Here is a 14,337-nt window from a genome sequence, read left to right as displayed (position 1 = left end):
TTTCATTTGGTGGTCTTAACTCAAATTACCATGCTTGATCCTTACAATTACCTTGCAAGTTAAGTACTATAATAGTTACCTTTACAGAGCTCGTGGGTAATTATGCTAGTTATTATGCTGTGGCAGATATGTGCTAGTTACTGTATATATCCTAGTTTAGTTGTCTTTCTCTTTACCACAACAGTGGTAGAGGATGGGTAGTAGTATTCCTTTTTTTTTAAAAAAAAAAAAAAAAAAACAGAAGTAGAAATGGAAGCTCTGGAGGTTAAGTGACATACCCTAAGTCATACAGCTAGTAAGTGGCTTCATTGTACCTTTACCTACAGTAAAGTTAAGGTACAAGTTAAATATCAGGTACAGACAGATTGATATAATGGTACACATTTGCCTGAATACTTTTAAAAGAACAAGTCGTTGCCAGTGGTTTATATCTCTCATTTCATTTCCTGATTACAGCTTGGAAGTCTTTTTTCCTGTTACTGTTCCATTGAAGTCACTCAGGCAATATGGGATGGATATCTACAACAAGCAGATCCATTTTTTATTTATTTCTTAATGTTAATAATCCTTGTTAATGCAAAGTAAGTATCAAGTTGGCTAGTTGGCTAGATTTTTTCCTCTCTGTTCTCAGGGTGCTCTGTTAATATTTAACTCAAATTCATTTGATTCTGTTTTTACAGAGAAGTCATTTTAGCACAGGAGTCTAACAGCAAAGAAGAAGTTATCAGTAAGTATTATTTAATGTGGAGAAAACATTTCAAGTCAGTTTTCTGAAACTCAGTTTCCTCATCTATAAATTTAGAAGATTACTCTAGAAGAGCTCTGAGGTTCCATTCAACTCTTACACACTCTCCAGGTACAGACCTTAAAGACTGTTGCCCCTGATTTCCCACCCTTATTCATTCCTTCTATGTATTTTTCACTCTTTCAGTTCTTTTCCATATACTCTTTCTTTGGTTTCATTGTTCAGATAAACTGCCCTCCTCTCACTCTCCCCTTCCTTCTTCCTTAATTTGCCTTTGAATACTCAGCTCTTACAAGCATATCCATCGTTGAAGTCTTGGTTCTTCTTTTGGGTTCTCCCCCACTCTTGCTCCCACACAGATTTAGTTACTTGCTCTCTATAGTGCCTGGCACTTTGTACTGTCTGTGTTACAGTGTTTATCTCACTATGTTATAATGATTTATCATCACATTTCTCAAACCAGACAAAGTTCCTTAAGTCAGGAACCATTTCTTGGTCTTTTTTTTCTTTTTTTTTTTTTGCGGTACGCGGGCCTCTCACTGTTGTGGCCTCTACCGTTGCGGAGCACAGGCTCCGGACGCGCAGGCTCCACGGCATATGGGATCTTCCCGGACCGGGGCACGAACCCATGTCCACTACATTGGCAGGCGGACTCTCAACCACTGCGCCACCAGGGAAGCCCTCTTGGTCATTTTTTATTTCCAGGGGCCCTGACATTTATTATGTGTTCACTGAATAAATCACACTATTCCAATCGAGGCTAATGAATTTGATTTGATTGCCAGATACCGTCATTCACTAAGAGCAGAACTGTATTAACAGTTTCAGTTCCTTTGGGGAAAATCCACTTCTCAAGCAGTTTTCAATGCATCACTGTTGAGATTCTATTTATATAGTTCAAATGTTGAAGATAAACCAACTTTGATATGTAAATAATGTTCATTACTGTATTTTTCACAAACAAAAAACCTTTTTAATATTATAATATATTTGTAATCGTATTTCAGAGTGCTTGGAAAAAACTCCATCCAGTTTGAATCTAGAAGATACAGAAGACCTTTTCTCTCTGGCTCAGTATTATTGCAGTAAAACACCAGCTTCATTTAGGAAGGTATCAGACAAGAAATCACCTACTTCAGTATTTCACATTTTGTGCATTGTTGTATGTTTATGTTGTATCCACTTCAGTTAAAATACTCTAGGTTGTCCTTCTTTTCCTTTTATGTGTTACAGTTTTGTGTGATTTTTTTCACTGTAAATACTCTCCCTAATGGAGGAACAGACATTAAAAAAATACTATACAGATATGCTAGGAACCATTTCACCTCTACTCTGATTATTATTTCTGATCATGAGGCTATTGACTATAAGGTATTTCTTAAATTAATGCTTCCTTGACTTTAAAAAAATGTAAATATTACAAAAATCTGATGGAGGATATATAATTATGCCTCCTTTATCTGGAGTTTAGCTTTGCACAACTTTAATGTTGCTGAGCTGTCTTTTAAACAAAAAAGGGTCACTTAGCTCCATAGAGACCTAGAGCCTTTCTCAGATCAGACAGGTGCTTTCAAGAGAAAGGACACCAGATTAGAAGCCCAAGTGCTGTGAGCTCCTAGAAAGTAAAACTCTAAGAAGCAAAAGCTAGTAACGGGGAGACACAGGAGTACCATTTATAAACAATTTGTGACCTCAGGTGCTCATGAGAGCATTATTGTCTTTTTTTTTTTTTAAGGCATTCTACCATCATAATTGCTAGTTGGAAGTTATCATGTCACTGAAACATTAAGATGAGATTAAATTGTGTTCAATATAGTGTGTTCAGGAGGCAGATAAGGGAAACCTTGCAAGAACATTTCCCTCAAAACTAATTAATTACAAAAGATTTATTTCTAGGGACTAGTTTCAGCTATTTTAATAATTGCCTTATGTAGATCACCTCATTTCCCAACAGTGTTGACTAAGTTAGATGGTGGGGTAGTGGTTATGATACTGGATGAAAAAGAAGTCTCATCCTTTTCTTTCCAGTCTTTTAAGAGAATAGCTTTTATTCTTCAGACATAAATAATCTGCACTAGCAGTTGCTAATTAGAGCAGGTTTTAGCAGCATGTTACACAATTTATGCCATGTTTTTGTTTTTATTTTATTAAAATATAAAAAGTTGTGAGTAACCATTTAAAAAAAATTTACTATTTAAAAAAAATAAAATAAAAAAAATAAAAATTTACTATTTAAATATAGGTGATATTATAGAAAATAGCTGTGTAGAATGTGTTATTTTTTCTTAGTCTTTCATTTTGTGTGAAATCTAATGGGGACTTTGTACGTGGACTTTTTGTAGCTTTTAGCCTGTAAGATACGAGAGGATATGTTAAATCACGTGACTCAAAGATGTTATGTGATTATTTTACCTTTTGTCTTCGTCTATTGAGAATAGTTTTAGGAAGAAAGTTTGATTTTATTTTTTCTGCATAATGTTTCAAAAATTCCTCTTCACACAGGATAATCACCATCTCTTTGGTAGTACTTTGTTGGGAATTAAGGATGATGATGCAGATTTGAGTCAGGCACTTTGTCTGGCCATCTCCGTGTCAGAGATCCTTCAAGCAAATCAGCTTCAAGGGGTAAGTAAAAAAAAAAAAACCCACTGTTTATCAGAAGACTATCCCCTTTAAATGCAAGGAATCAACATTTCCTCCCTGTTTGTTGATTCTCACAAAATTAATTTACTATAACAATGTAGTTGTTTTGCTTTTTTTGAATGATTAATGTGTTAAATCTTCTGTCCATATGCTCATTTTTAAACTGCCAGCTTGCGTGTTATTTTACTTGTCAACAACTAATTAATTTTGACACCAATTTTTGTAAATTGCCAAATCTTTTTTCTTATTTTAGCAAAGCAACTGAATGTTATATAAAGTACTTAAAAGGGTGGATTTAGCATTTAACAGTTAAATTCTGGATACTTATACAGCTAATTGAATTACATGGTTTAATGCCAAAAGGCATGTTACAAAGGAGAATTGAGGATATACCATGATTTTCTGTCTGTTGCTGTCTTCATGAATATCTTTTTGCTAATAGTGCAACAGTTAACCGTGTGTGTGTGTTTGGAAGGTGGGATGTATTTCGAAGATGGACAGAAGAGGAACGGACATGGAAAGACAGACCTTTTACAGTAGATCTTTTTAAAACAAGCATTTCACATATTTTTCTTATTAGAACTATTACTTAAAAACAAATCAAAACATGTAATCTAATTTAAAGAGACCCATGTGAACTTCTTCAGTTCAGACTGGCACTGGAGAACCTCCTCTCACCCCCAAAAGACATTTATTTAATCCTTATGTGAATTGCATTGTAGATAAGTGTGGGCTTATTTTCAGAAACAGGAATTGTATCTACATCTGTGTTTATTTTCAGAAACAGGAATTGTATCTACATCTGTGTTTATAACTACATAGTGTTTTTAAAAGTGTTTAACATGATATACATTAAATTATTAAATTCCAGTATAATTAGTTTTATAGCTCAAACTAACATTCTTCTGCTACATATTTTAAGACTTTCTAGTCAAGAACAGTATATACAGAGTATTTTAACTATTTAAAATGAATAAAACTATTTAAGATCTTGAGGTTATTTTCTTGAGTCTGTATGGGTCCTCCTATGTGAGATCCATTTCTAATCTATCTGTTTCCCCTTCTTTGGTTAATTGTTAATATTATATTGTGTAAAATGGGACCCTCATGGCAAATTTTATTTTGTCAAATGTTTCCCTTTTAGGAAGGAGTCCGGTTCTTTGTGGTGGATTGCCGTCCTGCAGAACAGTATAATGCTGGGCATTTATCAACTGCTTTCCACTTAGATTCAGATCTGGTTAGTATAAATGCTGATTAAAAAATTTTTTAAAGTAAGAGAAGAAATGGATTTCTTTTCTTTAGCCCATAAATAAATATACATGTACCAGATTGGGATGTTTTTCTTTCTGCTTTTGGAGGGAGTCTCTGCCCTTGTAAAAGTTTTGCCTCAGGTTTCCTTTTCACCTAGAACACCCTTTTGGCATCATAAAGGGTAGATGAAAGCACTGTTAACTATGGCTTACTGTTGCTTACCATTGTTATGTCAGTAAATTCTAAACTTCTTACTGTGAGCTACCTGATGTAGCGCTCAGCATAGTGTCTTGCACTTAGTAAGTACTCTGTGAGTATTAGCTCTTCTTATGATTGGGTAATTAGTCTATAAGCCTTTTTTTCCATCATGGGTACTTATGCATATAATAAAGTAATATTTAATAAGGGTGGTGTCTGGTGTATAGGGGCTCAGTTGTTCAAATTGCTGTCCTAGGGTCACTTGAATTGAAGGACTAGATGAAGTAGATAATTAAATATTGTCAGAGATGCTTAGAGCATTTGGTAGGACTGGGACTGACATCATTTAAGCCCTTCTGGGGTTATTAGAGCCTCAGGGATGGAGAAGACAGAAAGAGGAATAACTTGCTGACCATTCCATCTGCCCTTCTTCCCAACTTGTCTGAAAAAGTTGACGCTGAAGCTGAAAGGGCATGTTGAAAGGTCTAGGTGGTGTCAAGAGGAAATTCATGGAAAATGGAGGTAAAACAACCCAGAGAGTTTGGGGTGCTATAGGTGAAGAAGGCAGTCCTAGCTTGTTTGCATCCTAAAAGTGAACTCTGTGCCTTTCTCTTCCTTGATTCATCTAGGAAGACCTAAATGGTCCTTCCTTTATGCTTATTTTTAAAATTTATTCATCATTAATAACTTGATTATTCTTAAAAAAACTCAAAAGATGTCTCCAGAGTTGACAGTTACTCTCAATTTGTTTAATCATCCAGACCTTTAATATGCATTTACATATTTCTTATTCACTTTTTTTTTCACTTGATTTTTCACTTAACAGTTCACTCACATTTTCACTTAACAGTTTTTTGGAGATCTTTTTATTTTAGTACATTGTTTTTAACGGCTGTATAGTGGTCCATGGTACAGATATACCATAATTTATTGTCTGATTGATGTACATTCAGAATGTTTTCAGTTTTCTTGTAATAAAACAATGCTGTAGTTAACATCCTTATATATATTTTGTGGACTTGTACAAATATTTCTGTAAAATAGACTCCTAAAAGTAAAATTTTGGGGTTGAGAGTTGTGGGCATATACAATATTACTAGAATCTGCCGTATTGCCCTTTAGAAAGGCTGAATCAACTGATACTTTACAACTCTAAGTGAGAATGATTGTTTCATACCATCAGCATTATTGAACATTACCAGTTTTTTATTTTACAAGAATGGTGGTCATTCTTGTGGTCATTACTAGTGATGTTGTGCATCTTTTTTCAAGTGTGCTGTTAATTTGTATTTTTTTTTTATCAACGCAAATTGTTTTTCTATTGTTTTTCCATTTTTCTATTGGATTTTCACTGTGCTTTTTATGAACAGTTTTTTGAACAAATTTTTGTATTTATTGGCATACTTGTTTTCTTGAGGGTAGGAAATTAATTTTTTCATCCTCATATCTCTAGTATCTAGAGTAGTGCTGATGAATAAATGGCTTCTACTATTTCTGACTGTCCTCTAAGAAATTTATGGTTTGCCATGTAAGTGGAAACCAAAAAATATAGCTTGTTTCGATGTATTGTTTTTGTCATGGACCCTTCCACTCAGTGTTAAACTTTTCTTGTCATGATACCTAAAGACACTGAAGCTTAGAAAACAAACAGCAAAAACAATTTTTTTTGTCTAGTAAAGTATTTTCTTTGCATAATTTAATCTTTCTGTGAATTTTCAACTTTTGTTTTCTGATATATTATAGGTACATTTATACACATTTCTTTTATCCCAGGGATTTTATTTATAAGAGCCTTTGTTTGGGGAATTCCCTGGTAGTCCAGTGGTTAAGACTCTGCACTTTCATTGCTGAGGGCCTGGGTTTGATCCCTGGCGGGGGAACTAAGATCCCACAAACTGCGTGGCGTGACCAAAACAAACAAAAAAAGGCTTTATTTTCATGGTGGCAATTTAAATATTGTTTTTTTTTTCCTGCCCTGGGAAAATATTTTGTTTTGCAAATGTATAAGAAACACAGGCTTGCCACATTAAAGAAATTTTTAATTGTCTAGATGCTCCAGAATCCGTCCGAGTTTGCACAGTCAGTAAAATCCCTGCTGGAAGCACAGAAGCAGTCCATTGAGTCTGGCTCCATCGCTGGTGGGGAGCACCTCTGTTTCATGGGCAGTGGCAGAGAGGAAGAAGACATGTATATGAACATGGTCCTGGCACACTTTTTACAGGTATGCCGACAGATTATTTCAGTTTTCCTTGGTTACTGCTATCACCTTTAAGAAATTCTCCTAGGTAATTTTGTGCTGTTGTCTACCTTGTCAAATTTATCTGTATTTTTTTTAAACAATTTATTGGTTTTGTGTCTTGCCAACAAAGATCTTCTCCCCCAGATTTTTCTTGCCTGCTTATGTGTTATACTTTTATGTTTAAATCTTGGCCCATCTGGAATTATTTTTGTGTAAGAAGTGAGGTAGGAATCAAAAAAAAATTTTCCCCCAAATAGCTAACCAGTTGTGCTGTCATTATGAAATACTACCTCTTTAATACACTGAATTCCTCAATGAATCAGGGTCTATTGCTGGATTATTCTTTTGCATTGTTCTCTATGCCTATTCATGCCTCAGAACTTTTTACAGTTGCTATATAATTCATTTTAATATCTTCACTTTGAAATTGAATAAATGTACATGTATATGTATTCATGACACTTAGCCACCTTTCCTTTTTGTGTTTAGATGTTGTCTTCAGCACAACTAATTTGTATCAGCGATTTTATGCAACCTGTCCCCTCTACCTTTTCTACAAAGCCTCACTCAGTGATGGCTCTTTCTTTATAAAAATGGTTGTTTATTAGGTATTCTTTGGTAGTTTATACATTAAAGTCCTCATTTTGTGTGGCCCTGAACTATGGAATCAGGAAGACAATAGGCATGCTGTTACACAAGCCACTCAATTTACATCCACTTTACTGGGAATCTGGTTTGAGAAAATTAGTCTAAAGCAGGGATCCCCATCTCCTGGGCAATGGACGGGTACCACTCGGTGGCCTGTTAGGAACTGCGCCGCAGAGCAGGAGGTGAGCAGCGGGCGAGCCAGTGAAGCTTCATCTGTATTTACAGCCGCTCCCCATCGCTCCCATTACCTCCTGAGCTCCACCTCCTGTCAGATCATCAGCAGCATTAGATTCTCACAGGAGCACAAACCCTACTGTGAACTGCGCGTGCAAGGGCTCTAGGTTGCATGCTCCTTATGAGAATCTAATGCCTGGTGATCTGAGGTGGAGCTGAGGCGGTCCCACCATCCCCAGATGGGTCCATCTAGTTGCAGGAAAACAAGCTCAGGGCTCCCACTGATTCTGCATTATGGTGAGTTGTATCATTATTTCATTATATAGTACAATGTAATAATAATAGAAATAAAGTGCACAATGAATATAATGTGCTTGAGTCATTCTGAAATCATCCCCCACCCCACCCCCCATCCGTGGAAAAATTGTCTTCCACAAAACTGGTCCCAAGAAAGACTGGGGACCACTGGTCTAAAGGACAATCCTTGAAAGGCAAAATCAGAGAAGGAGCAAGGTATTTGGGAGAGGGATTATAAGATAAAGTTATGCTTTACTGGGGGAAAGATTTTAGAAGTTTATACAGAATAACAAATATAGGTTCTCAAACTCATTTTGCTTATAAATTTAATTGACCTATTCTAAAAATGGCCTGGTATAGGCTGTATAATATGAAGGGTGTCAGATGGCAAGAATTTGGAATATTGTAGACTTCTTTTAATAATTCGAGTTCTTAATGTGGTTTTAGAAATTTTCCCTCCCAGTTTTTATTGTAGAAAATTTCAAACAGATCCACAAGTAGGGAGAATTGAACTCTATAAATTCTTTGTAAAGACATAACCACATTATCACTATTACACTTTATTATAAAAAAAAGTAACGAGTGTTCAAGTTTCCTTGGTTTTTTTAGGATCTAAAACAAGACATTGCACTCTGTTTGGTATCTTTTAAGTCTCTTTTAATTTATAGGTTCCCTTTCCTAATTTTTTTCCTTGTATATATTTGTTTGGAAAAACTGGTTACTTTGTCTTATATTTTCCCACAATCTGGATTTTGCAGATTGCATTCACACTGTGTTGTTTATCAGGTTCTACCCCTGGTATTTCCTGTAAACTGGTAATTAGACCTAGGGACTTGTTAGATTACTTTTGAGGGTGGGAGGGATAGGAAGTCTTGGGTAGTGTGTACTTCCTCAGGAGGTAAATACTGCCCAGATATCATTCTTTTTTGTGTCTTTGTTTATCACTGCTTAGATTCATTAATTTTTAGTAGTTTGTAAAATGTTAACATCTGTCATTTCTTCATAATTAGCTGTAGTATTTGCTTTTGTATTTCCTTTTTATAAAAGACCCAAAATATTTTTGCAAGCTTTTAAAAACCATTCAAGTAACATCCGAAAATACAGTGTAACTGATTTTGCTTTGACTCTGTATCGCACTATTGGGACTATAATACAAGTAAAATCACAGTCTCGTTAGTAGCCATGAAGTTGTCTCCTTCTTCCCACTCAAGCACCAGACCTTACAGTACACAAGATAAATATATGTACTTCTCTGTGCCAAAGTCCAAAATGTCAAAGAAGAAATCCAGAAATTTAGTATATAACCTTATATTACATTTGTCAATGCTTATAGAACTATCTGAAGTTTTATAGAATTTTTAAAATTTTTATTTATTTAATTTATTTATTTTTGACTGTGTTGGGTCTTCGTTGCTGCACGCAGGTTTTCTCTAGTTGCGGCGAGCGGGAGCTACTCCTCGTTGCGGTTCGCGGGCTTCTCATTGTGGTGGCTTCTCTTGTTGCAGAGCACGGGCTCTAGAGCTTAGACTCAGTAGTTGTGGCACACGAACTTCGTTGCTCTGTGGCATGTGGGATCTTCCTGGACCAGGTCTGGAACCCATGCCCCCTGCATTGGCAGACGGATTCTTAACCACTGAGCCACCAGGGAAGCCCCCAGAAGTTTTAATTAAATCGCATTTGGGAATAATTTAAAATTTTATTTTCCATTTCAGAAAAACAAAGAATATGTGAGCATTGCCAGTGGAGGATTTATGGGTAAGGTTTGAATTTATTAATCCCTTTGTCCCTACTTTTCAGAGGAAATTATACTATCACTGGAGCTGATTTAGAATGACCAAATTAGTTAATGGGTACACTTTCTCTTCAGTCATTCACTATTTTCAGAAAAGGCAAGGCCAGCAGGACATATAGATAAAGACAAACACAGTAGACAGTTTCAGTGAGTGAATATATAGTGGAAGACTGTTAAAGTGGATGTGTATTAATTAGCTTGTATTTGTAGAAAATGTTTTTGTAAAGATGAGTGAAAAACTGCCCCACATGATTTGTTTCTATGGAGAAGGAAGGATAGATAGGACTGGGAAACAAGAGTAGGAGGAATAGTTTTCACTGTATACTCTGTGCTATTTGCTTTTTTGTTTGTCCTGTTTTCATTTTATTTTTGAACTACATGAGAGTATTAGCTGCTGAAAAAATGTTGACTGAATAGAATAAAACAAATAAGTTGATATTTTCAGGTCTGCAGATAATACCTGATAATTCAGGATAGTAAAATGACGGAATCCCTACCAGCAAATATTTGAGAATATATGAAGGAGTAGGTCAGGGTAGTAAGGTTAAAAAAAGACTATCTTTTTTTCTTTTCTTTCTTTTTTTAAAAAATTACGTTATTTAAGGGTACAGACTTACAACTAGCAGATAAATAAGTCCTGGAGTACTAAGGCCCAGTATACTAATGCGCAGTATAGTGAATATAGACAACAATATTGTATTATAATCACCAAACTTGCAGAGACTAGATCTTAATTATTCCCACCACAAAAAAGAAGTGGTAATTGTGTGACATGATAGAGGTGCAACTGTTGCTACAGTGGAAGTCATATTACAGTATATAAATGTATGAAATCAGCGTTTTGTATACCTTAAACTTACACAGTGTTATATGTCAGATGTACTTCAATTAAAAGATGAGGAGCCTTTCATTAGGAAAAGAGATATACAAATATTGAACTATAATTACTAGGAAAATTAATGATAAAATCAAATTAATATTTGTTGGAGGCAATAGAATCCTGAGTTTGAATCATAAGAGTCTTATAAGGATTAAGTTCTGGCTTAATATGATTTTCTTATGTTACGACTTAGACATTTTGTTAGGTTAGGGTCTATTTCTTCTTGGTCTTTGTTGAAATTAGCAAGAATTATTTCTCCTGTATATCATGGCCTGATAACTAACTACCCTTTAGGCTCATACCCAAAGTGATCTACAAAAGGGCTTATTTAAATAAGTGCTAGGGCCTCCCTGGTGGCGCAGTGGTTGAGAGTCCGCCTGCCGATGCAGGGGATACGGGTTCGTGCCCCGGTCTGGGAGGATCCCATATGCCGCGGAGCGGCTGGGCCCGTGAGCCATGGCCGCTGGGCCTGCGCATCCGGAGCCTGTGCTCCACAACAGGAGAGGCCACAACAGTGAGAGGCCCGCATACCGCAAAAAATAAATAAATAAATAAATAAATAAATAAATAAGTGCTAGTGTTAAGCAAGTATTGGCCTAAGGCCCAGTGTTATTTATTGGAAGTTCTGACAACATGATACAAAACTTGTCATGATACAAGACACTTTTGAGAGTCTGAAAAGTATTCTTTTATAGCACAGATATTGTAGGTTTTAGGAACTTTTTTCTAAACTATGAATTATTTCTTTTCCAAGAATAATCTCTCTTTCCATAGCAGTTAATGCCTAAGACTGCTTCTTTATTATGGGAAGGATTAACTGATGTCTCCTTATGGTAAACAAAAGCCACCATAGGTTTTCTATTAATCTTTTATGTCATAAAACCATTGATAAGATTATTTATTAATACTTGAAGGATTACCTTCCAAAGAGGAAAGCATCAAGCCTATATATATAGTTACTGTTACCCTTAGGGTCAATTAAGAAAAGTTATATGTGTATAGAGAGAGGGCTTTAGAAGGAAGAGGAAAAGGAAGGCTTTCTGTAGCCTGGGGTCTTTTATTACTTTACAGAGGTGCTGAAAGAAATACCTGTGATTATGCCCTTGGATCCTTTTCATTCAGCTATGACATGTTTATTGTACTTCTCTGGTATTGAATCTTTCCAAAGGGTTTGATACGTCAGGATTTTTTTTTCTTCTTCCTGTTTATCTTTAAGCACTGCAGCAGCACCTAGCAGACATTAATGTGGATGGACCAGAAAATGGATATGGCCATTGGATTGCTAGTACCTCAGGCTCAAGGAGCAGTATCACTTCTTCTCTTGATGTAAGTGTATATGCAGAATATGTCACCAGATTTGGATAAATGCCCAGGTGATTAACAACTAAACAGCTACCATAACAGAAACGGAGTAAAAATATTTCAAACACACGCAGTGAGGAATCATATTATTGTGAGGTTAATGAAATGGTGGGAGCAGGCCTGCACAGCTAAACTAGAGGGGAGTTCTGGTGGTCTACCTGCTGAATTCAGATTTCTCCCTCTCCAGCTGCAGTTTGGTATCACCTCGTGACAATTTTCTACTCCAGCTTAAATGTCAGTGGAGATAATTCTGAGTCCCGTGACTAGCTAGGACTCTAAAGTGAGCTGGTTCTAGGAATCTCCCAAATAGTTTGGGCCAGGAGAATACTGAGGCTCATGTTTGCATCTCCAGCATACTGTCTCTGTAGCTCTCCTCCCCATCACATACCTACATGATTAAAACTTCAGTCCACCCATATTTGAGAATGGGCCAGGCAGAGGAAGACAGGAACCAGTTGCCAATCCCATTTTATTTGAGTTTTAGTTATTGAGATGTACATTACTGCAGGGTTTTGCAATAGTGGGTAAATCCATTCTGTTTTACTTTGGAAATATTTGGGCAATAAGTCTTGTGTGTTTTCAGTATTTCATGTCATTTGAACTAGGTGTCATTAAATCATTTTCTTAACAAGTAATGGTCCTCATCTACCTAAAGGTCATTCTTTAAATCAGAAATAGAGGGAAAACTCCAGTACAGGGTGATGGTTACAAGCTTGGGCTTACCAGTCTGACTCACCTGGGTATTCAGGTTTTGTCTTCACAGTTTACTTTCTTCATGATCTCTAACAAGATCTTTTCCACTCTGGTTTCTCCATCTGTGCAAATAGGGATGATGATAATAACACAGCTTTCTTCACAATAATGACATGAGGATTAAATGTGCAAGTGAATGTAAAGTGTAGTACCTGTCACTTATATATCTTATAGTAGTTATTATAAAATTGTAACTCATTAGATGATTAATTGAGGCTTATCTTCAGCCATGTAAGTCAAAGTAAATTATTGTCATATTCTCAGCTGATAAGTCTTCTCTGAGAATTAGGTTTTCAGCTTGATCTAGGTATCTAGGAGCTCACCATTTATTTAATAAGTATTTGCTGTTTTCATTTTAAATATCTAAATAGTATGGATGTATTATAATGTGTTCAGTTAGTCCCCTTATTGTTGAATATTTACATTGTTCCTAGTCTTTTTCTATTATATACACTACTACAATTAAGTTTTGTAGTAATATATTTGCATATGACATGATTATTTCATCCTAGAAGTGAAATAACGTGATCAGAAGATTACATGTCAAAATCCTTAGAATTCTGCATTATTGTCAAATTGCCCTCCAAAAAACATTATTCTAACTTATATTCCTGTCCACAGCTTTGGATAGTCTTTGTATTGAACTTTTTATCTTCAGATTTGAAAAACAATGATTGAGGCTATTAAAGATAACTGTCTTAAAAATGTGTTACATTCAGAAGTACAAAAGAATTTCCACAGTCAGTTTAATTTGTTTTTGAATTTGGATATGGCAATGGGAACATGATTTTTGTGTTATTTAGTTAATGACTTCTCTTAAAAATAAAAATAATGTTCATTGTAGCATCATATATAAATATGAAAAATATAAAGAAATCAAAATTATTTATAACCCAACCATGGATAACAGCTATTCATAGTTTGAAATATTTTCTTTAAATCTTTTATAATGCATATTTTTTTTAGTATTTTAAAAATAGTGATCAGAGTGTACATACAGTTTTATTTTCTGCTTTCTCATTGAACATATGAGCATTTTCTAGTATTTTTAAATGCTTTTTTTTTTTTTTTTTTTTTAGTATCAGTATAGGTTTCCATCAAATAGTTCCTAAATCGTAGGGCATTTTCTGATTATTTCCTCCCCATAAATTCTGAAGAAGAATTAATAAGCAGAAGATAGGCACATTTTAAAACTTTTGACATCTACTACCAGCTTCCCCTGTAGGGTATAAATGAGCAATTATATACAACTCAAGAATTATACTCACATCTATTACACTAGGTACATAAGAGTGACTTTTCTTGAGAAATTAAAGGCCTAAGTAATAATATTTTAAACAGCAAAAATTTACAAG

General features: G+C 35.2%; 1 protein-coding gene across 5 annotated transcripts in view; it reads left to right on the top strand.

Annotated features, from left to right (window-relative positions):
* The window catches only part of TBC1D23 (TBC1 domain family member 23), a 65,499-nt gene that overhangs the window by 38,144 nt on the left and 13,018 nt on the right, over window positions 1-14,337 (top strand). For all 5 annotated transcript variants that reach the window (XM_082625204.1, XM_082625205.1, XM_082625203.1 and 2 more), the window contains 8 exons: window positions 457-581; window positions 681-727; window positions 1,753-1,856; window positions 3,248-3,370; window positions 4,533-4,625; window positions 6,888-7,058; window positions 9,908-9,950; window positions 12,084-12,193. In XM_082625204.1, the coding sequence (XP_082481330.1) occupies window positions 457-581; window positions 681-727; window positions 1,753-1,856; window positions 3,248-3,370; window positions 4,533-4,625; window positions 6,888-7,058; window positions 9,908-9,950; window positions 12,084-12,193 (816 nt within the window). The remainder of the gene's footprint in view (window positions 1-456; window positions 582-680; window positions 728-1,752; window positions 1,857-3,247; window positions 3,371-4,532; window positions 4,626-6,887; window positions 7,059-9,907; window positions 9,951-12,083; window positions 12,194-14,337) is intronic.

Source organism: Mesoplodon mirus (assembly GCF_964341445.2).
Source record: "Mesoplodon mirus genome assembly, chromosome: 6".
NCBI classification, from domain to species: domain Eukaryota; kingdom Metazoa; phylum Chordata; class Mammalia; order Artiodactyla; family Ziphiidae; genus Mesoplodon; species Mesoplodon mirus.
This window is presented reverse-complemented; position numbering and strand designations above follow the sequence as displayed.